At 37.7% G+C, this 22,404-nt stretch overlaps 1 protein-coding gene across 3 annotated transcripts in view; it reads right to left on the bottom strand.

Moving 5' to 3' along the window:
• The window catches only part of LOC136874115 (tax1-binding protein 1 homolog), a 228,603-nt gene that overhangs the window by 72,778 nt on the left and 133,421 nt on the right, over positions 1-22,404 (bottom strand). For all 3 annotated transcript variants that reach the window (XM_068227663.1, XM_067147670.2, XM_067147671.2), the window contains exon 10: positions 5,515-5,775. In XM_068227663.1, coding sequence (XP_068083764.1) covers positions 5,515-5,775 — 261 coding nt within the window. The remainder of the gene's footprint in view (positions 1-5,514; positions 5,776-22,404) is intronic.

The raw sequence follows: 22,404 nt of genomic DNA, 5'->3' as shown, positions 1-22,404 counted from the left end.
TAAAAAATTAATTACAATTTCACTCTATTTTCAACTATGAAACACACCGAAGTGAGTGAAAGTGTGATAAAGCTACCCCTGCACGTTCCAGAAGACGCCTTCTATTGTGACGCAGACAAATTTTGAATTTAAATTACTCTGTAAAATACAGCATTATTTTAAAAAAATGTTAAGTCAGTTTTGAACGAAAAGTCTGAATTGTTTTCTGTTTAAGTATCACATATGGGGACAATTTTCTTCCATCTACGGTTGCACAAAGCATAACTGTACACTCAGCATCGAAAATTAGGTGAGCCAGGAGCTTGTTGGCAACCTTGACGCAAATAAAATCTGCACCCCAATTTCGTGCCTCAAATTCTTGTTTTGAAATATATTCACGTAAATACGGTATTTATTTTCATTCCGTTAGTTTTGTCTCCATTTTGCCCGTGTATTGAGATATGTGCCGCATAATCATTGGCTGTCACAATATTTTTTTTACTTAATATTATTATTAGAATAAATTTTAACCTAGTAAGGTTACATTTAAGGTTTTCAGTTAATATGAACTTCATAATTAGTACCAGAGTTCTATTCCTGTACATGTTGACATAATTCTCAGGCATACAAATATTTATTTTGTCTCGGTTTAAGTTTGTAATCTTAGAATGCAATATCTCATGAAATTATTAATTTAACACATAATGTTTGGCAGCGTTTTAGGCAATTCTTCGTGGAGGGATTTCTAGCATCCGGTATTGTTGTCTTTCCATACACAGTTGTGTTATCTTGCCTTGTGCTATTCCGTAACCGTGTCATTGTTGCTTTATTTTATCTCTCCCTGGACCTTACGTAATCGTGTGATTATTATGACCTTATCTGGTGAGTTGAGTCTGCTCCCGTGTGCCGTCGCTTAATGAGTATATTGTTCGCTCCTTACGGGAGAGTGTGTGTTTGACACAGGACGTATATTGATACATCAGGTTACCTGAAGTGTTTCGAATTGTACTGACCATGAATTTTAATTTTCTTGTTTCCTTTCTGTTGTATTTTAAATTTGGTTTGAGTTAATTCAGTTATGTTAATATTATTCTATTTTGTGGCCTGCGAATGTGTTAAATATTTTTCGTTGAGATATTCTTTTATTAATTTTAATTTGGTGTGATGTGCTACGGAAAATGTTTTCGGTCTTTTCAGGAGTAAAATTCCTCCACGCGGAATTGTCCTAAGACACTCAGCATCATTTCCCCTTTATTCAACAGGGGTTAAGTAAAACAAAATTTAAGTTAGTTTAAGGAGCTCCTTACATAATGGTCCAGAAAAATTAATAATAATATTTATATTAAAAATCTATAGTTATTTAAACTTTATTGTTTTCATTTTGTTAAAACCAAAAAGATTTCATTATATTAAGTAAAATTTGTTTATTCATATTTTATATTATATTATATATATATATTGTATTTTATTTTAACTACTGCTAAAGGTTCCTAACTTAATTTTATGTAAATATTATTTATGAAAATTATAGCGTTGTTTTGAAATATGGTGGGGTTTTTTTTTCTTTTTTTTTTTTTGGAGGGTAGCTTGTTTGGAATCCCCTTATGTAAATATTATTTATGAAAATTATAGCGTTGTTTTGAAATATGATGGTTTTTTTTTTTTTTTTTTTTTTGAGGGTAGCTTGTGTGGAATCCCCGTAGATCTTTGTCCTTTTATTTTGGGGAATGGGTCTTTCAGCACAACATTTGTACTTCCACGTATTTTTTGGTAAGTCATCTACTGTGTTGCTGTTTTGCATTTTGTTTGCTTTGTTTCCTTGTCATGCTACGTCGCCCCATGGTGTTAACTAGCCAACGTCATTTCTTCTCTAGTGTAGGGTCGCGTTACAATTGACTTTTTATGAAAGCACCTTGTGATGATATGTTTCAATATTAATGTTACATAATTGTTTTTATCTTTGTAATCTGCATTTAAGGCTGGAAAAGGCCCAACAGGGCTGAAACATGTACCTTTTAATGTATTAGTTCTTAACTTTTTAAGACATGCAGTGTACTGACTAAGGCGGAACCTTTTACCTGTATCATTTCTTGTTATAACGAGAATTCACACCAGTCATCCTAAACACGTTCTACTACTTAAACTGATGATGTGCAAATGACATGATATGTATAGTGATTCCGGGAGAGATGGCGCACTGGGTGATATGGCGCAGGGTAGGCCAGTTCGGCAATCGCCCGCTAGATCGTTCGACCACTGCTTCTCGTGTGTACAGTGTGTACGTGAGAAAAAAAACTATCTGTTGGATGTCACATGGTGCGAGTGATTTCGCCCGAAACCCTGGATATTTCTGACAAGTACGTCTTCTCTGACTTCAAAGTTTTGCTACGGCATGATATAAAAGCCCACTGACTGGGTTGTTCAAGCTAAATTAACTTTGCATTGGCACAGGCGGGTGACTAGGTTAGTCAACGACTATGCTGGTGTGATATACGCCATGTTGGGCCAACACAGTTCCTGGGGCAGGGGTGCACCATCTCTCCCCAAATCTTGGGTGAGATGGCGCGCTACATTTCCGGGAGAGATGGCACGGCATTCTTTGAATTTCCATTTAGGTGTAAAATGTGTTTCCATTCTCCGATCAACTCCTATATGTATTTTGTTTAATTCTGTGTCAAATTATACTAATTATGGAGAAGAGGAAGCAGCCACAGCCTAATCAAAGTTTGTGGTACATGCCTTTAATGCAACTTTAAAGCGTAATATCTCTAACAAAAGAGAAATCTCAGTGAACGAAAAGAATAAAGTGCAAAAAAAATTGCAACCACTGCCACAACGGGAAAGAGTAGGAAAGGAGAAAACCCTCATTCCAATGAAGCAGCCAAGATGATTCCAGATGGGCAAAGTAATGCAAAGTAATATCTGATGATTGCAACTAGTGTGTGGAGTGCTGGGAGAACTATCATTTTAAAAACATAAGGATGATTGGATTAAGTGTACCGTCTGCAACAAGTGGCTGCATGAATTGTGTTCAGTGTATACGAACTTACGTAATGATTGTGGAGGAGAGAGAGTAAGCAAAAACATATCCTAAAAGGACAGAGGGATAAATCTTGAAGTTTAAATAATTAATTGATTTATTAATGGCCAAGGAATAATAGACAAGTGAATGTAAATAAGGTAAATACATGTATTAAACCTGTAATCATAGTTTACTTCTTAATTTCTTCCCTCCTTAGCATATCAAGTACATAACGCCATCTCACCCAGACACTACGGGAGATCTCTTTCTGCAATCTACTTACATTAAGACCATGTCCTTCAAAAGGCAGTGAGGAGAGACATAAGGAATGACGTCTAGCATAAAAATAAGCTAATCGAAATGTTGGCGAAGACTTGCTGCACGATCATTACAAAATGTGCGCCATCTCTCCCCGGCTTACTCTACATGGCACATTTTGTAGTTGTCTTGGGAGCTAAGATGCCAACACAGCGGGCAGAAAAATATCGAATTTGAGATTTACGTGTCAGGAGCATTGTACCTAGCTCGACGCAAATAATACTCGTATCCCAATTTTTCGCTGCCACATTTTGAAAAAATTGTGCAGAGATTAACCACGTATATATGGTAAACCTCACTTAAGATTTGGACAATACACATTATATAGTGGTTTTAAGTCCCACCGATACAAACAGATCTTATGGCGACTATGGGATAGGAAAGGGAAGGAAGTGATCGTAGTCTTAACTAAGGTATAATGCCAGCATTTCCCTAGTGTGAAAATGGAAAATCATTTCCAGGGCTCCCAACAATGAGGGTCCAAACCCACTATCTCCCAAACGAAAGCTAGTAGCTACTTACTTGGTGGCACAAATACATATTTCTGGGATTTTACTCAAATTCATGACTGACAGAAATTAAAAAAATTATTAATAATAATAAATTATACAATTTTAATGATAGAAGTCATCATTCCTCTTTTGTAGTGCAGGTGACAACCATTCTGTACTTGTCACTCAAGCCATTTTGGACTCTGTGATAAGGGCAAGTGATGCTGACAAAGCAACAGTGAGGGCTATGGACCATATGGAGCAGTTCCTTGCTAACGTTTACACAGAAAATATGAAGCAACCTCTTCTCCAGTCTAATGTGTGACCAATAAAAACTACTAGACCATTAAATATTTACATGTATTTTTTTTAGGTATTATACAAAGTTATTTGATATCAATGCATGCCAGACACTTAATTCTGTTTCTTGACACAAGTTTGGGGATGAGATGAGACATATAGTGTTTTTTCGACCAAATGCTCTTCTTGTCACCAACATCAATTCAGGAGCAAATGAAAATTATGATGACTGATAAAATTCGATAAAAGGAGGTGGAAGGAATCGGCTGTGACCTATGAATGGGAACTGTCCTGGCCTTTGCCTGGAAGTGGAAAAGGGAAATCACAGAAAACCATTCTCAGGACAGCTGACATGGGATTTGAACCCACTCATTCTCCAAGCGCACAGCTTGGTGTAATAGCCCTAGAGCATTAACATGTGCGGACACTCTGCTCTGTTATTATTCTTTCTATTTATGTTAAATATATGTTTTGTTGTGCCAAAAATTTTCTACTGGACAGTGCTGTTGGTTCCTCTACGCAAGTGCTTTATTCAGTGGATTACTGGGATTATTATTCTTACAATGCATCGTGCACTGATTTCTCCTTGCATATGACTCGTGTGTGAGATTTTTTTGTTTTTTATCTGAGTGAGAGGTCATGTTTTCTAGTGTACTGCATGATATTGTCTTCTGAGTTATCCAATGGGAGTATTTGAATAAATGCACCTTGTTGGTTACATTTTGGAAATATAGTTTTTTCCACAGCATTTGAAAGATTTAAACTTGAATGAAAGTGAGTGCATGCATTCAAGGGTCTTAGAATGCTTTTTTTTTTTTTTTTTTTTTTTGTGATGCGGTAAGGGTTGGCATTTCTGAATTATGAGTTGATGGCATTTAATTCGAAATTACGTAATTCAAAGGCAGATTTTTTCTCGTCCCAACGACTTTGAATTAACAAGGTTTTACTTTACTGAAAGAGATCATTTAATTTGAAAATCTAGATCAGACACAGGCCAGAACATTAGTTTGTCTGTTGCCAAGGTCTCTACTAACAACACCCTATCCATTCCTTTAGCAATACCTGCAAGTCCACAGCAGAGCCTTATATAAGACTCGCTTTCTTACATACAAGATGGTAATATCAAATTATTGGGATTTTCTTGTGTTGTCCAACTCTACAATGCAGAAGTATTCTCTTCTCTACTTTTACCTTTCTTGCCCTAACTACTGTATGTTGTCAGTGTATGATACTTTTATTGATGACCTTAGGATCACTTCTCATTTATCTGTCATAATACGCAGACTATAATGAAATATAGAATCCAAGTGGAACATAACTCATTCCTTATCACTACAGACAGAGCAGAAAAATGTTAATAGAAAATTAGTCACATGCAAATTATGCTATGACAAAAGATTATACCTGCTCAGCAGAAGGGACAGTTGTTTTGCTTTCCATACTGTGGGTCATCTGAACCTCAGTTAGTTCCAATGCCTTCTTTGTCAATTCCAACAACCTTCTCTCTAGTGCACGTACATCTTCACCATGCTTCTCTCGTAAACTCTCAGACTGTTCTAGCTGTTGTTGGAGAGCTGAACGCTCCTGATTCATCTCTTCTAAACGTACATTAAGCTCAGCAGATCGCATCTCCGAACTTTCCAAGAAGAACTCTACATCCTGCAACTGAAATTAACAAAGAATAAATATGACACTTTCAAATAAATATACAGTATTTCTCCAAATTCAGGACGATCCTGAAATCAACATGACTCCCACTTTTTCCATCAAAAAAATAAAAGACCTTAAAAAAAGTGGTTTATAAAATCATAATTTTATTTATAACAAAATTAAATTAAATTTGCAAAAATATAAACACATGCCAGTATCCTAACTCCTTCCCTAATAATTTTTATAAGAGGTTTCTTCCACGCACATACCTCAAAATATCACTTTCGACTTCTTTAAAGCGTCCTTGTTGTGGGTCTTTCTTGTAAGCATTTTTAGACTATCTTTGTCTTCACACCAACGCCGAACAATGGCTTTAGTTATGCCATATTTTCTCGCAACTGCACAATTATTCTTAACTTCTGCATGTTTAATAGCCTTCAACTTAAAATTGGCACTATAATATCAAAGAGAACCCATTGAAAATTTGCCAGCAATACCTATTCCATGTGTCTCTACAATATAAAGATCCATCTCGAAAATATCCCTGTTGCCTATAATACTTTTACTAAATGTCAGGTACAACTGGTTGCTGCTAGATGCACGCCTGGCTTGCTGGTTTCGGCTGGCTTCAGCCGTTAGCGATGTATAATAAAAACTCGGACATTGAAGGTCAAGGAGTTTTGTGCGCCATGGAATAGCTATTCCACTTTTGCATTTTAGCGCACATAGCTCACAACTTCATCTTCAACTTCTTTAAAGCATCCTTGTTGCGTGCTACTGAATTTATTTTTTTGTACAGTATGCTTTTTAAAGCTATCTTTGTCTTCATGCTAATGCGGAACATTGGCTTTAGTTATGCTGTATTTTCCTGCAGCTGCACAATTAACATATTTACTCGCGTATTTACCTCAATTGCATATTTTCCACACTGTATTTTCAGGACTGAAAACCAAATATTATTTTTCCTCACAGAATTTCCCCACCCTCTGTTTAGCTCACCTAGGCCGATCAGCTGACCGGCCCCCTCAAGCTGCTGCAGGATTTGAGGGACAAATATTGTCCCAAGTTCCCAGTTGTAGAGCCGACTACCAAGCGAGATAAAGCATGAAGTTTAACTTAAATTCGAAACTAAGACTGCGCAAATCACCAGAGCAATTATGATATTCTCCTAGAGAACAAGAATTATTTTCAGTGCTTTCTTTTTAACAAATATATCACTGGAGGCCAAACAGGTTAAAATTCGGAAGAGATAATATTTAAGAAGACTGGAAGAAGAGGTGAAAATTCAAAAAATTTCCTTATAAATTGGAAGGGTTGACGAGTATGTTCTAAACTACACCACTTGCTTTCCAGGTGGTCAAGATTGCACCCCTTCCCATGCGCTCCTTTTAAAAATAACTCATACGAGTTACAGTGGCATACCTGCCAACTTTCCAAATGACCTATCAGTAAAATCCCCATACATCAAAATACGCGGGAATCTAGTGCACCAAAAGGAGGTAAAACACAACAAAATTGATCTATTTTCTTCACTTCAGATAATTAAGAGTTCAACATGCACCCGATAACATTATAAGAGACAGAATATTTCACCTCAGTTAAACAAACACAAATATCTTCAAAATGCATCAAGGGGCCAATGACCCCGATGTTAGGCCATTTTAAACAACAAGCATCATCATCATCATCATCATCATCATCATCATCATCATCATCAAAATGCATCAATGAAATCTACTTACACAATTCGGTTTAAGCACACGATTAATTAAAACACTGAAGTAAAGAGTATATTGCTGCACATAATTATATGCACACAAATTATTTACATTATTTACACTATCACACGCACATCTTCATTCTTTTTTTAACAGCTAAAGTTGTAGCTTCTTTGCTTTCTTTAGAAACATGCTTCAGAACTTATGGTCTTCAAAATGGAAATTGCTTCCAGAGTTCCATTGGACATCTATGATCTGAACTGTGTCCTGTTCTTCTTAATCAAGCTAAAAATTTGTTCACACTCTGCATTATTATGTGATATGGTAAGGACAGCATGAATCTAGAGATCCTGTCCACGGATATTCAACGCCTGTGCCCATTTTGAATCATTTGTAGCTTGGTTACTTACACAACACTAGATAACTTGTCTATTTGAAGAGCCGCAAACTGGCTTTGGAGTTACAGCGTCATCTCTTGTTTCATTTTCTCTTTTACACAAAATAATAGGAAACTTCCCCCCCACAAAAAAAAGAAATTAACAGAAGAAAACTGTGCTTATTCAATGGCATCAAGTTTAGCAACCTGTGCACGTTTTACCACATCTTAAAAGGGAACTTGTTAACCATGTAGTCACAGGCTCCACAGAAATAGTTTCTGACTGATGAGAAAAACAGCAATTTGCCTTCATCTTGCCGTGCCTTAACCAAGTTTCAGGTTTGAATGCCAATTACCAATTCTTCATCATCCTTCTGATTCTGGATTGCATAATACTGTCCATCAAGCAATGCAGACCTTTTAACTACACTTGGCTTCACAAACTTGGTGAGCATCTGTTTCAATAAAACCATCATTAATTCAAACAGTACATGGGTATGTGGGGAAGCATTCTGAAGGACTGTATTGATCTTATCAAATGACGAGATAGTCACATGCAAAAAAGTACAAAATGGCTTAGGTCAGAGGAAAGAAAGAAACAGCTTTTCTTCACGAGATGTAGTGGGATTCACGTTTATGAAAACAGGTGTGGCACATTTGGATGAACATGCCATTCTTTTGGCAGAAAATGAGGAGGAGGAGGAGGAGGGAGGATCACAAAATCTCTTAATTTGTCATCACATCAATATGTCCTTTGGGAATATTAAAAAATAATGATAAATTGGCAGAAATAATTGGAGCATACACTACCACCTCATCCTTAAAAAATGAAAGAAGTGGATCCCAATGATCTAATAATCTGTCAAAACACCTGGCTAGGGATAACCATCTTGTGCACACATGCTTCAATGACTTCTTTGTTGTTGTTGTGGGTTTTTTTTTCCATGCATACTTTGAAATTTCTGAAGATGTTCTTTTCTTCCAGCACAATTCTCCAAGTAATAGAAAATATCAACAAGAATCACATCAATTCTAACTGCTTAAGTTGCAACAGCTTTTTCAGCAGCTAAGTTAATTATATGGCAGCTGCAACCAACACCAAAACTATGAGCTTCTTTTAAAATTGCTAGAACTCCATTTTTCTGTCCAATCATAACAGGAGCAATGTTAGAACAGAATGCCAGACAGTTCTTGATTGACACTTTATTTAATTCCAACTGCAACAATAGCGCCCTGTCGAATCCCCTTCGAATGTCGATACTGATAAAACAGTACTTATAATACTTTCTCGAGCAGCATCATAAAAAGGAAACTACTATGTGATATAACTTGGAATTGGTATCATTGCTTCCATCTGTCGACAAAGAAAATGGACTATCCTGTAAACAAGTACCAATGTCCTGTATTGTAGTACGCACCATTTTGTTTAGGAAACAAGTTTTTGTGCGACCACAACCACAGTTTTTTTGTGATTTCTGATATAGAAAACATCTTTCTAAACAAAGCTCCAGCATGATCAGTTGCGCTCAATGGAATGTGTTGTTTCACTAAAATAGAAGTAAACACTCAGCCTTTATTACACCGTAAACATTATCTCCAAATTTGGCACCAAAAAAAAAAGTTTATTTTCTGATTTTCTTCCTTAGATTTCAAATTACCAAGATGTTTAACACACTTAACATGATTAGTCAGGTCGTATATGCCACCATGTGCTATGATATATCACAAGAGTACACGGTACAACAAGAGGCAAATTTGTCACCTTTTCTAGATTTCAGTATAAATGAGAAACTCAAAGAATAGGTTTGCCTAAACACCTGATAATATTTTTTCGTAGATTTACTCATAATTACCGATAAACGATGATCATAACACAAATAAGCAACAAACACAATTCACGTTACTCCACACCTACACAACCTCGGCTTCACAATATGCGGCAACAAATATCAAGCGACGGACATAATTCACATGTTTTTTTCATAATAAACAGGATAGTAAAGGTTATTCTGTGGCTTGGTTCTAAAAGAGCCAATCTTGACATTTGTTTTAAGAAGGGCCAATGTCGACTGGCCCTTTTTTCTGACAGATGGTTTTAACAAATGAAGTGTATGCCAATACAATATTAGAATTTCAAAAATTTTCCATGAGGCTACAGCAGAACAACTATGTTTTCTCAGACTGGAAAAGCTAATCAAATGCCTGTGTTTTTCAACATGCTGAAAAACACTACAATTAATAATATAGATGTACGTAGTGTGTTTGTGAGAAGTACAAGAGCAGAGAAAATGAGGTGCACAGTAATGTTAGCTATCACAGCAGATGGCAGGAAGTTGTCACCTTACACAATTTTTAAATAGATGACTCTTCCCAAAAGAAACTTTCTAACAGGAATCCACATTTGAGTGCAGGAGAAGGGCTGGATGTTCGGCGAACTGATGGAAGACTGGCTGTATACCGTATGAAGAAGTCGTTCTGGAGCCTTATTACGGCTGAAGTCTATGCTTGTTTCTGGATAGTTTCAGAGGTCAACAAGTTTTTGCGTGCACACGGGGGCGATGGGAAGCAGCGTGGTTGCCATGGTAGCTGCCAGTGGTGTTCATTGCTGTTAGGTCACGAATGTAAGATGATCCTTGATTTTTCACACAAAATTTGGAGGAAAAAAAGTCGTCTTGAATTCAGAGTAGTACAGTAAATGCCATTATAATAATTATTATTATACAAATACAATTTGCTTTACGGTGACTGACGTATAAAGATGTTAATGACACCAATGGGATAGGGAAGTACTAGGAGTGGGAAGAAAGCAATCGTGGCCTTACAGCCCCAGCATTTGCTTGGTGTGAAATTGGGAAACAATGGAAAACCATTTTCAGGGCTGCCGACAGTGGGGTTCGAACCCACCATCTTTGAATACAAGCTCACATGTGGTGGTGATTTTGTTTTAAGAGGGAGTGCAACTAGGTAATCATCATCTCTGAACAAATTTGTAGAAAATAAATTTAAAACAAAATTATTTATTCATTGGAAACGCAGTACAAAATAAAACAGAAAATTATTAAATTAGACCGAAAATTACTAACGAATCAAAAGGGAACGTGCATTCGCCGAGTAACAGTACACTTGTAATTTACATACCCTTGATTAATCCACTGTTACACATAAAGCGGATGACAAGATCAGCAGTAGTCGCGTCATCGGCTAGTATGCATTCAAGTGTTTCCTGCAGGCCGAGGCTCCATCTTAGGCCAGAGAGATCGGCGCACTCTGTGAGAATGTGGGCCACGGTGAAGTCGGCACCGCAAGAACACACTGGAGGGGTCTCACCTCTTTAAGAGATAAGAGTGCATAGGTTGTAAATGATGTACCCTCAACCTACACAATACTATGGCCCTTCTCTGTGAAGGTCGGAAAGAGGACCGCCACACGGTAGTTGTCTTCTTAATTGCTCTCAGCTTGTTGGGGGTTCGGATTCCCAGGACGCCAAGATGATTCGACGAAGCTGAGAACAAATAACTTTAGCAGGTACATTGATACATCTTGGGAGGCAAAAGTACCGCTTTCTTTGCAGCATCATCCGCAAGTTCGTTTCTTGAAATCCCAATGTGGCTTGGAAGTTACGCAAAAGTAATTCTGGTGCCACCATCACTTAACCTGGCTAGAAGGTCATGAGTCTGCTGTACCAGAGGGTGTTGAGAGAAACAGGTTTCAAGAGACTGCAGAGAGCTTAACGAGTCAGTACACATCAATATTGTTACTGTTTAGACTAGGCAAGATATGATACTTGCAGAAATCTTAAAGAACTATAGCCCTGATGATGCTTTTAACGGAAATGAAGCGGGGCTATTTTTCCAGCTTCTTCCTGATAATATGTATGCATTTTAATGTGAGAAATGCCATGGACGTAAAGTCAGTAAAGAGAGACTACAGTTCTATTATGCAGCAACGAGAGTGGTATGGAGACACTGACGCCGCTCATAACAGGGAAGTGGAAGTATCAGCACAGTTTTAAGAATGTACATACTTTTCCATGCCAGTACACAGAAAATACCAATGTTTGGATGACGTCATCAATATTTGAGAACTTCTTGTGATCACTTTATGCCACAATGGGAGGTAAACGCAGAGGAATATAATTTTGTTCAATGACCGCCAATCGATACCTCTTATTTGAGAAATGTACATGTAGCGTTTCTTCCAACGAACTAAACAAGCCATCTCCAACAGCTGGACTAGGGCATCATCAGGTGTATAAAGCAGAAATATAGAAGGATGCCCGTGCAGAAGACATTAACTTTCCTGGAAATGGCTTCACGTAAAATCTCAATTTTGGATGTCAATAATTTTTTAAAATGCGCTTGGGAATCTGTAAAGGAGACCACAATTCAAAACTGTTTCCGAAAAGTGGGTTTCACTCATTCAGCCACTGATAATGATTGAAAAGAAATAATGGAAAGCACTGATCATATGGATGAAGAATGTAGCCATATAGGGACAGATAAAAAAGAGCCAAAATTGCCATATACCGTATTTACACCAATAATCCCCGCATATTTAAAAAAATTTGAGGCACGAAATTGGGGTGCAGGTTTTATTTGCGTCAAGGTTGCCAACATGCTCCTGACTCACCTATTTTTCGATGCTGAGTGTACAGTTATGCTTTGTGCAACTGTAGACGGAAGAAAACTGTCCCCATATGTCAATTCAGACTTTTAATTCTAAACTGACTTTACATTCTTTTTTAAATAATACCATATTTTACAGAGTAATTTAAATTCAAAATTTCTCCGCGTCACGACAGAACAAGTCTTCCAGAACGTGCAGGGGTAGCTTTCCGCACTTTCACTCACTTCGATGTGTTTCATAGTTGAAAATAGAGTGAAATCATAATTCTTTTGTATTCAGCGTTTTAAGGAACGCCACACTATCACGGAGCAAGCAGTACGCAGAAAAGCAGAATCCGCGAAAACTGGCGAGGGTTGGCATTTCTGAATTACAAGATGGCTGTTAATTCGAAATGACGTAATTGGAAGTCCGATTTCTGTATTACAAAGACTTCAAATTAATGAGGTCTTACTGTATCACAAAAAAACATCAGATTCGCCGGCGTCTGTTTCAAGTATTTACTTTGCACGAAAAGAATTATCCACCACCGGTCATGTTACTGTCCAGTAAAAAGAGACCACGTGTGAGAAGTGTTTTAGACGAACATCGGAATGCACCAGTGTATCTGTTTCAAGTGTTTACATTGCACGAAAAAAATTATCCACCACCAAGTAAAAAGAGAACGCGTGTGAAGTGTTTTAGACGTGGTATGTGACAAATTTGTAAGTAATTTAGGAGAGGATTCTAGTGATGCAAGAGACAACAAATCTTCCCATCTACAGGGAATCGAGCCTGTTGCAAGTTCAGATTAATGAAATACCTGTCACATAAGTAAGCCTACTTGCTCATTTTCATGGAAAATATATTTCATAGCAGTGATAATGTATTTTTATCATTTCATACAAAGCAGCTGTTGTTGCTGTTGTTTGAGTCATCAGTCCAGAGATTGGTCTTATGCACCCTTCCATGCCACCCTATCCTGTGCTCTTTTCATTTCTATGTAACTACTGAATCCTACATCTGCTCTAATCTGCTTGTCATATTCATACCTTGGTCTTCCCCTACCGTTTTTACCACCTACACTTCCTTCAAAAACCAACTGAACAAGTCCTGGGTGTCTTAAGATGTGTCCTATCATTCTATCTCTTCTTCTCGTCAAATTTAGCCAAATCGATCTCCTCTCACCAATTCGATTCAGTATCTCTTCATTTGTGATTCGATCGATCAATCTCGCCTTCAGCATTCTTCTGTAATACCACATTTCAAAAGCTTCTGTTCTCTTTCTTTCTGAGCTAGTTATCGTCCACGTTTCACTTCCATACAATACCACGCTCCACATGAAAGTCTGCAAAAACATCTTCCTAATTCCTATTTCAATGTTTGAAGTGAGAAAATTTCTTTTCTCAAGAAAGCTCTTCCTTGCTTATGCTAATCTGCATTTTATGTCCTCCTTACTTCTGCCATCGTTAGTTATTTTACTACCGAAGTAACAATATTCATCTACTTCCTTTAAGACTTTATTTCCTAATTTAATATTTCCTGCAGCACCTGCCTTCATTCGACTGCACTCCATTCTCCATTACTTTTGTTTTGGACTTATTTATTTTCATCTTGTACTCCTTACCCAAGACTTTGTCCATACCATTCAGCAGCTTCTCGAGATCTTCTGCAGTCTCAAATAAAATAACAATATCATCGGCAAATCTCAGGGTTTTGATTTCCTCTCCTTGGATTGCGATTCCCTTTCCAAATTCCTCTTTGATATCCTTTACTGCCTGTTCTATGTAAACAGTGAAAAGGAAAGGGGACAAACTGCAGATTTGCCTCACTCCTTTCTGGATTGCTGCTTCTTTTTCAAAGCCCTCAATTCTTATCACTGCAGACTGATTTTTATACAGATTGTAGATAATTCTTCATTCTCGGTATCTGATCTAAATCACCTTCAGAATCTTAAATAGCTTGGTCCAATCAACATTATCAGCTTCAACTCGTTTTTCCATTCTTCTGTAAACAATATGTGTTAAAATTTTGCAGGCATGAGATACTAAACTAATGGTGCGATAGTTTTCCCACCTGTCAGCACCAGCTTTCTTGGGAATAGGTATAACAACATTCTGCTGAAAATCGGATGGGACTTCTCCTGTCTCGTACATCTTACACACTAAATGGAATAACCTTGCCATGCTGGTTCCTCCTAAGGCAGTCAGTAATTCAGACGGAATGTCATCAATTCCAGGTGCCTTGTTCCCATTTAGGTCGCTCACAGCTCAGTCAAACTCTGACCTCAAAACTGGGTCTCCCATTTCATCAGCAATAACAGCCTCTTCTTGTTCCAGAACCAAATTATCTACATCTTCACCTTGATACAACTGTTGGATATGTTCCTGCCATCTTTCTGCTTTGTCTTCTTTCCCTAGAAGTGGCTTTCCATCTGAGCTCTTAATATTCATACACCTAGATTTCCTTTCTCCAAAGGTTTCCTTGATTTTTCCTGTATGCAGCATCTACCTTTCCTACAACCATACAACCTTCGACATCCTTGCACTTCTCCTTCAGCCAGTCTTCCTTAGCTACTTTGCACTTTCTATCCACTTCATTCTTTAATCACCTGTATTCTTTTCTGCCCTCTTCATTTCTAGCATTCTTGTATTTTTTTCGTTTATCAATCAGGTCTAGTATCTCCTGATTTATCCACTGATTCTTAGTTGATCTTTTCTTCCTTCCTAACATTTCTTCAGCAGCCCTGCTGACTTCATTTTTCATGACTATCCACTCTTCCTCTATTGTGTTTTCTTCAGCCTTTTCATTTAGTCCTTTTGCAACATGTTCCATGAAACAATCCCTCACACTCTCTTCTTTCAACTTGTCTAGATCCCATTTTTGCATTCTTTCCTTTCTTCAATTTCTTCAGCTTCAGATGGCATTTCATGACCAACAAGTTGTGGTCAGAGTCCACGTCTGCTCCTGGGAAAGTTTTGCAATCCAACACCTGGTTTCTGAATCTCTGCTGAATCATAATGAAGTCTATTTTATACCTTCCAGTGTCTCCAGGTCTCGTCCAAGTATAAAGCCGTCGTTTGTGGTGTTTGAACCAAGTATTGGCAAAGACTAAATTATGATCAGTGCAGAATTCAACCAGCTGACTTCCTCTTTCGTTCCTTCGTACTGTATTACCTTCTCTTCCTTGGCCTACCACTGCATTCCAGTCTCCCATCACAATTAGATTCTCGTCACCTTTCACATATAGTATTAAATCTTCTATCTCTTCATATGTTCTTTTGACTTCTTCATCATCTGCTGAGCTAGGAGGCATGTAGACCTGCACTATTGTGATGGGCATTGGTTTGGTATCTATCTTTACGACAATATTTCTTTCACTATGCTGGTCGTGGTAGTTTACCTGCTGCCCTATTTCCTTATTCATTATTAAACCAACTCCTGCATTTCCTCTGTTTATTTTGTGTTGATAATTCGGTAGTTGCCTGACCAAAACTCCTGTTCTTCCTGCCAACGTACTTCACTTATACCAACTACATCTAACTTGAGTCTATCCATCTCCCTTTTCAGATTCTCTAAGCTACCACAACGATTCAAACTTCTAACATTCCACACTCCGACTCGCAGAATGTCAGTATCCATCTTCCTGATGATCGCCCCTTCTCGTTTAGTCCCCACCCGGAGATCTGAATGGTGGACTAGTTTACCTCCGAAATATTTTACCCAGGAGGAAGCCATCATCAGTACATCATTCATACAGAGAGAGCTGCATGTCCTCGGGAGTTAGTCACGGCTGTAGTTTCCTGTTGCTTTCAGCTGTGTAGCAGTATCTACACAGCTAAGCCATGTTGAGTATTATTACAAGGCCATATCAGTCAATCATCCAGACTGTCGCCCTTGCCACTTCCGAAAGGCTGCTACCCCCCTTTCGATGAACCTTCGTTAGTCTGGTCTCTCAACAGATACCCATCCGATATGGTTCCACCCGTGGCTTGGCTATCTGCTTCATTGGGACACACAATCCTCCCCACTGCAGCAAGGTCACATGGTTTGCAGGGGAAGACAAAGCAGCTATATCCGTAAATTTACATGTTCATATTTGTGTAAAGACCACGTGGACCTCGCGTAGTGGTACGAAATGTTTGTTTGTGCCTACAATACTCATTTGATGGAAGGAATTTTAGTTCACTTAATTTTTTTTCAAAATGAACCTTCCTAAAATGAGGGTGCGGGCATTATTCGACGGCGGGGATTATTCGGGTAAATACGGTAAGTTAAATATTATGACAATGTGGCCACCTGTAAAGTGCACACAGTAGGCGAAATTCATAAACAGCTGACGACTGATAAAGACAGTAACGAGCAACGGACCAGAGGATGAAAATTAAACTGGTGAGAACTGCTCAGCAGTACCGATGCATTCGGCAGCAGTAGAATGCTATGGACATAATGCTATTTCAAGTGTAAAGTTTTGCCGTGGATGACAGTGTAATGAATTACATTACCAAACTTGATACTCTTGTATGTAATTTGGAATGAAAGAAGCAGCAGTCTCCTTTAGACGAATTTCCTACATGCAAATGATGATTTGCAAGTTACTCTGTGTATTTCTAAACATGTGCTTCTTTATTCTGAATCAAATTCATGACAATTTTTGTACATTTGAAAATTTTTATGTGAATACTGACGTGTATGGTTTGTGTTTAGAAAATGTACGACAGTAGAAGTCTGCTATAGCGAGAATTCATAACAGTGAAAAATTTACTCGGTATAGCGGATTGTCATTATATCAGATTTTTTGTAAAAGTTGGGAAAACCCCCATGAATATTTAATTCAGTATGAAATGGCAATGAGTTTGTTCAAAACTTGCGTTTTCATGGATGATACCCACACTACGGCTTATTTGTTTGTTATTTTTTGAAATCTGATACAGACAACCCTGATTGCAGTATGACCCCCATTTTTCCCTCAAAAGAATTTAAATCAGGTTTAAAAATTACCTTGTAAAATCATATGAATGCCTTTCTTGTATAGTACACATTTTTTAACTACCTTTGTCTTCATGCCAACGCCGAACATTGGCTTTAGTTATGCTGTATTTTTTTGCAGCTGCTCAATTATTCTTCACCTCTGTGGGTTTAATAACCATTAATTTAAAATTGGCATCATAATATCGAAGAGAACCCGTTTAAAATTATCCGGCAATATCTATTCCACGTATCTCTATAATACATTGGTCCATCAGGAAAATATTCTTGCTATCGATAAAACTGTTACTTTCACTCAACGTCAGCTACAACCGGCCGCTACACACACGTCTCGCTTGCTGGGTTCGGCCAACTTCAGCGGCTAGCGATGTATAGGCCTAATCGCAGACATTGAAAGTCAACGAACAAGTTTACTGCGCCATGGTATGGCTATTCCCTCTTGCAGTTTTCGTGCGCATACCTTATAATTTCATTTTCGACTTCTTTAAAGCGTCCTTGCTGCAGGCCACTGAATGCATTTTAAAAATATAGTACGCATTTTTAGCTCTCTTTGTCTTCACGCTAACGTTGAATATTGACTTTAGCCTATGTCATATTTTCTTGCTGCTGCACAATTATTCCACATTTCCGAGTGTTTAATAACCATTAACTGAAAATTGGCATCATAATATCGACGAGAACCTATTGAAAATTTGCCGGCAATACCTTTTCCACGTATCTTTACAACATGATGATAATCAAGAAAATAATCCTGCTGTCTATAAAACTTAATTTTACTAAGCGTTCGGGTACAGTAAACGCATTATAACTCTGCCACTGAGTCGAGGCCTTTCTAAGAATTCGAAGGCTCGCATGTTTTGATACCATTCTGCAGATTTAAGAAACGTTTTTGTAGAGGCTAGTAGAACGTCATTCTCTCTTCACTATAACTCAAGATCCAGGGATGTTACACAGAGGTACAAGGGCGCCCATACTTGGGGGGCAAGGGGGGTTGCGGCCCCCCCAACCCCTTAGCTCTCAGGGAAAGGAAAAAACCTAATATAGTCAAGTGTTTTTCTTTCAAGAAAATGATGTAAAATTACAAGTTATAAATCTCATTTTGTGTATTGGAAAGGTGGTTCATTAATTATAATAATTTGATATAATGATGTAAAAGTTGGTATTACGTAGAAGTGATAATGGATACCGAGGGTGGTATTCTACCGTGGAATACAAGTCGCTATTCATCTTCCAAAACATTAAAAATACTACATACCCCAGGTCTAGGCCTCCCCTCTGCTCCCCGCCTACAAGCTATCCTTTAAACCTAAGAATTTCATTTTTGTCCGTATTGAACTGAGAATGGATGATAGGAAAACTTAAAACGGTCCACCTTTTCAATACAAAAATGTTATAGTTTATTTATAACATGTATTTGCACTTGGAACTAGTTTCAACGCTGTTTTGCGTCATCATCAGCCAAAATGTGGGAAATAGGCCAGCATGTAGGCATTTATATTACACAAGGCGTTACATTAAACAATACACATAAGAGTTCTTCTGAGAAGAGTTCATCATTTTTTCTATGTTCCGACTAACTAATGAAGTCTCCCTTGAGTTCCTGATAAACATACACAACAGGAAATTCTCCTTCACTCTCAACAATAGCTATAAAGACCAACGGTAAAATTTAATTTTAAATATTGTGCAGAGACGTGAAAGCATGATCTTGAACATGATACAACTCCTTCATATAACCCAATTTTTTTACACAAGGTGTTACATTAAATAATACACATCTTACGAGGAGATAAAAACAGGGACGAATGTAGAAACACATGCATCGTTGAGGAAGCAAAAGTTATACATACTAAAAATAAGCTTAACCACACAACTTGCAGTGCGAAAATATTTGCCTTGAATGATTCCTGAATACAAAACGCACGCGTACACACTTCTAAAGAGCCAGCAGGCAGGAAAAAGTAAGGTGAAACCTTAAGAGTTCTTCTAAGAAGAGTTCATCATTCTTTCTATGTTCCGAATAACTAATGAAGTCTCCCTTGAGTTCCTGATAAATATACACAACAGGAAATTAAACAATACACATCTTACAAGGAGATAAAAACAGGGAAAGTTATACATATTAAAAATAACCTTAACCACACATCTTGTAGTGCGAAAATATTCGTCTTGAATGATTCCTGAATACAAAACACACACGCACACATTTCTGAAGAGCCAGCAGGCAGGAAAAAGTAAAGTGAAACCTTAAGAGTTCTTCTGAGAAGAGTTCATCATTTTTTCTATGTTCCGACTAACTAATGAAGTCTCCCTTGAGTTCCTGATAAACATACACAGCAGGAGATTCTCCTTCAGTCTCAACAATAGCTATAAAGACCAACGGTAAATTTCATTTTAAATATTGTGCAGAGACGTGAAAGCATGATCTTGAACATGATATAACTCCTTCATTTAACCCCATTTTTTACACAAGGTGTTAAATTAAACAATACACATCTTACGAGGAGATAAAAACAGGGACGAATGTAGAAACAAATGCAACGTTGAGAAAGCAAAAGTTATACATATTAAAAATAAGCTTAACCACACAACTTGCAGTGCGAAAATATTTGCCTTGAATGATTCCTGAATACAAAACGCACGCGCACACATTTCTAAAGAGCCAGCAGGCAGGGAAAAGTAAGGTGAAACCTTAAGAGTTCTTCTGAGAAGAGTTCATCATTCTTTCTATGTTCCGACTAACTACTGAAGTCTCCCTTGAGTTCCTGATAAACATACACAACAGGAAATTCTCCTTAACTCTCAACAATAGCTATAAAAGACCAACGGTAAATTGTATTTTAAATACTGTGCAGAGATGTGGAAGCATGATCTTGAACATGATATAACTTCTTCATTTAACCACATTTGAAAGTCTCTCTCTATATTACATAGCTTCATTAACACACCATCTTGTAAACTTCACAGGTCTCTTAAGGTTTCACCTTACTTTTTCCTGCCTGCTGGCTCTTTAGAAGTGTGTACGCGTGCGTTTTGTATTCAGGAATCATTCAAGGCAAATATTTTTGCACTGCAAGTTGTGTGGTTAAGCTTATTTTTAATATGTATAACTTTTGCTTTCTCAACGATGCATGTGTTTCTACATTCGTCCCTGTTTTTATCTCCTCGTAAGATGTGTATTATTTAATGTAACACCTTGTGTAAAAAAATTGGGTTATATGAAGGAGTTATATCATGTTCAAGATCATGATTTCACGTCTCTGCACAATATTTAAAATGAAATTTTACCGTTGGTCTTTATAGCTATTGTTGAGAGTGAAGGAGAATTTCCTGTTGTGTATGTTTATCAGGAACTCAAGGGAGACTTCATTAGTTAGTCGGAACATAGAAAAAATGATGAACTCTTCTCAGAAGAACTCTTATGTGTATTGTTTAATGTAACGCCTTGTGTAATATAAATGCCTACATGCTGGCCTATTTCCCACATTTTGGCTGATGATGAAGCAAAACAGCGTTGAAACTAGTTCCAAGTGCAAATACATGTTATAAATAAACTATAACATTTTTGTATTGAAAAGGTGGACCGTTTTAAGTTTTCCTATCATCTACAAGCTATCCTACGGGCGCCCTTGCAGAGGCACTGTACAACCGGTTGCTGCGGCTAGCGATGTATAATAAAGAGGCGGTCGTTTATTGTCAACAAGTTATGTGTGCGCGCGGGGCGGGGGAAGAAGCAGCGTAGTTACCGCAATAGTTGCCGATGGTATTCATTACAGTTAGGCCGCGAATGCAAGACGACCCTCGATTTTTCACATGATTCCAAGGAAAACGTCGTCTTGGGTTCGGAGAAATATGGTAGCACTCCAGAGGCTTCTGTGGCAAACATTCCAGTTCCCTTCTTCAAGTGGCATCAGCTACCCTAACCGTATATGTATCATATAACAATTCAGATGCATGTAGAGAAATTTACATGAGAATACCCTTTCCGAAATTTAACTAGACATTAAAAAATATAAACTATCCTCTAAAATCAGTGATGTACTCTGCCATATCTTGACGTGTATCCCATTCTTACTTAATTGCAGTATTTAGCATTAAAATTAAGAGATCGTTTATTCAGCCTTTATTTTTAATTTAACAACTGCCATCGGCCACGTTACTTACGCATTTATTATGAAAACATGTTATCCCCTCTCATTTCAGATTTTCTTTAGAGAACAGCAGTCAACGAGAGAGCTCGCAAATGCACAGTGAGAAAACTATACCGTACCAAAGATGATCAATCGCATTTTGTGGCAAACATTTCAGTTTTCTTATTCAAACAGCACCAGCTATCCTAACTTAACCATACTATACACCTGATGAAAACATACTTCAAGCGCTAGTAGAGAAATGATAACATTCTCGCTATAAATTTACATGATATTAGCCTTTTTGTAATTTAACCAGAATGGAAATTCTAAGTTCCCAAGGAGGGAATTAGATATTTTTCCACCAATAGAACATGTCAAAAAACAGATCAGATGTAAGGCTTTTCAGGCGTTTGCTCTATTAACCAGCGTTTCGTCTTAGGTCTGACACTGGACTCATCAGAGTGGGATGTGTCAGACCCTACCCACTGACGCTAGGGTGTATGCAGGTGAACTTATCAGAAGCCTATATAAGAGGCCAGTCTGCATACGGGAGATAAAACTCCACAAGGGAAGGGTCTGACACATCCCACTCGGATGAGTCTAGTGTCAGACCTAAGACGAAACGCTGGTTAATAGAGCAAACGCCTGAAAAGCCTTACATCTGATCTGTTTTTTGACATGCTCTATTGGTGGAAAAATATCTAATTCCCTCCTTGGGAACTTTGAATTTCCATTCGGAATTGCTAGGCAGGCAATAATTCCATTGTGGAGTTTTATCTCCCGTATGCAGTTATCAGACTGTGCCTCTTATATAGACTTCTGATAA

Source organism: Anabrus simplex, chromosome 5 (genome assembly GCF_040414725.1).
Source record: "Anabrus simplex isolate iqAnaSimp1 chromosome 5, ASM4041472v1, whole genome shotgun sequence".
Classification (NCBI taxonomy): domain Eukaryota; kingdom Metazoa; phylum Arthropoda; class Insecta; order Orthoptera; family Tettigoniidae; genus Anabrus; species Anabrus simplex.
The sequence above is the reverse complement of the archived record's forward strand: the minus strand, read 5'-3'. Positions and strand labels throughout refer to the sequence as shown.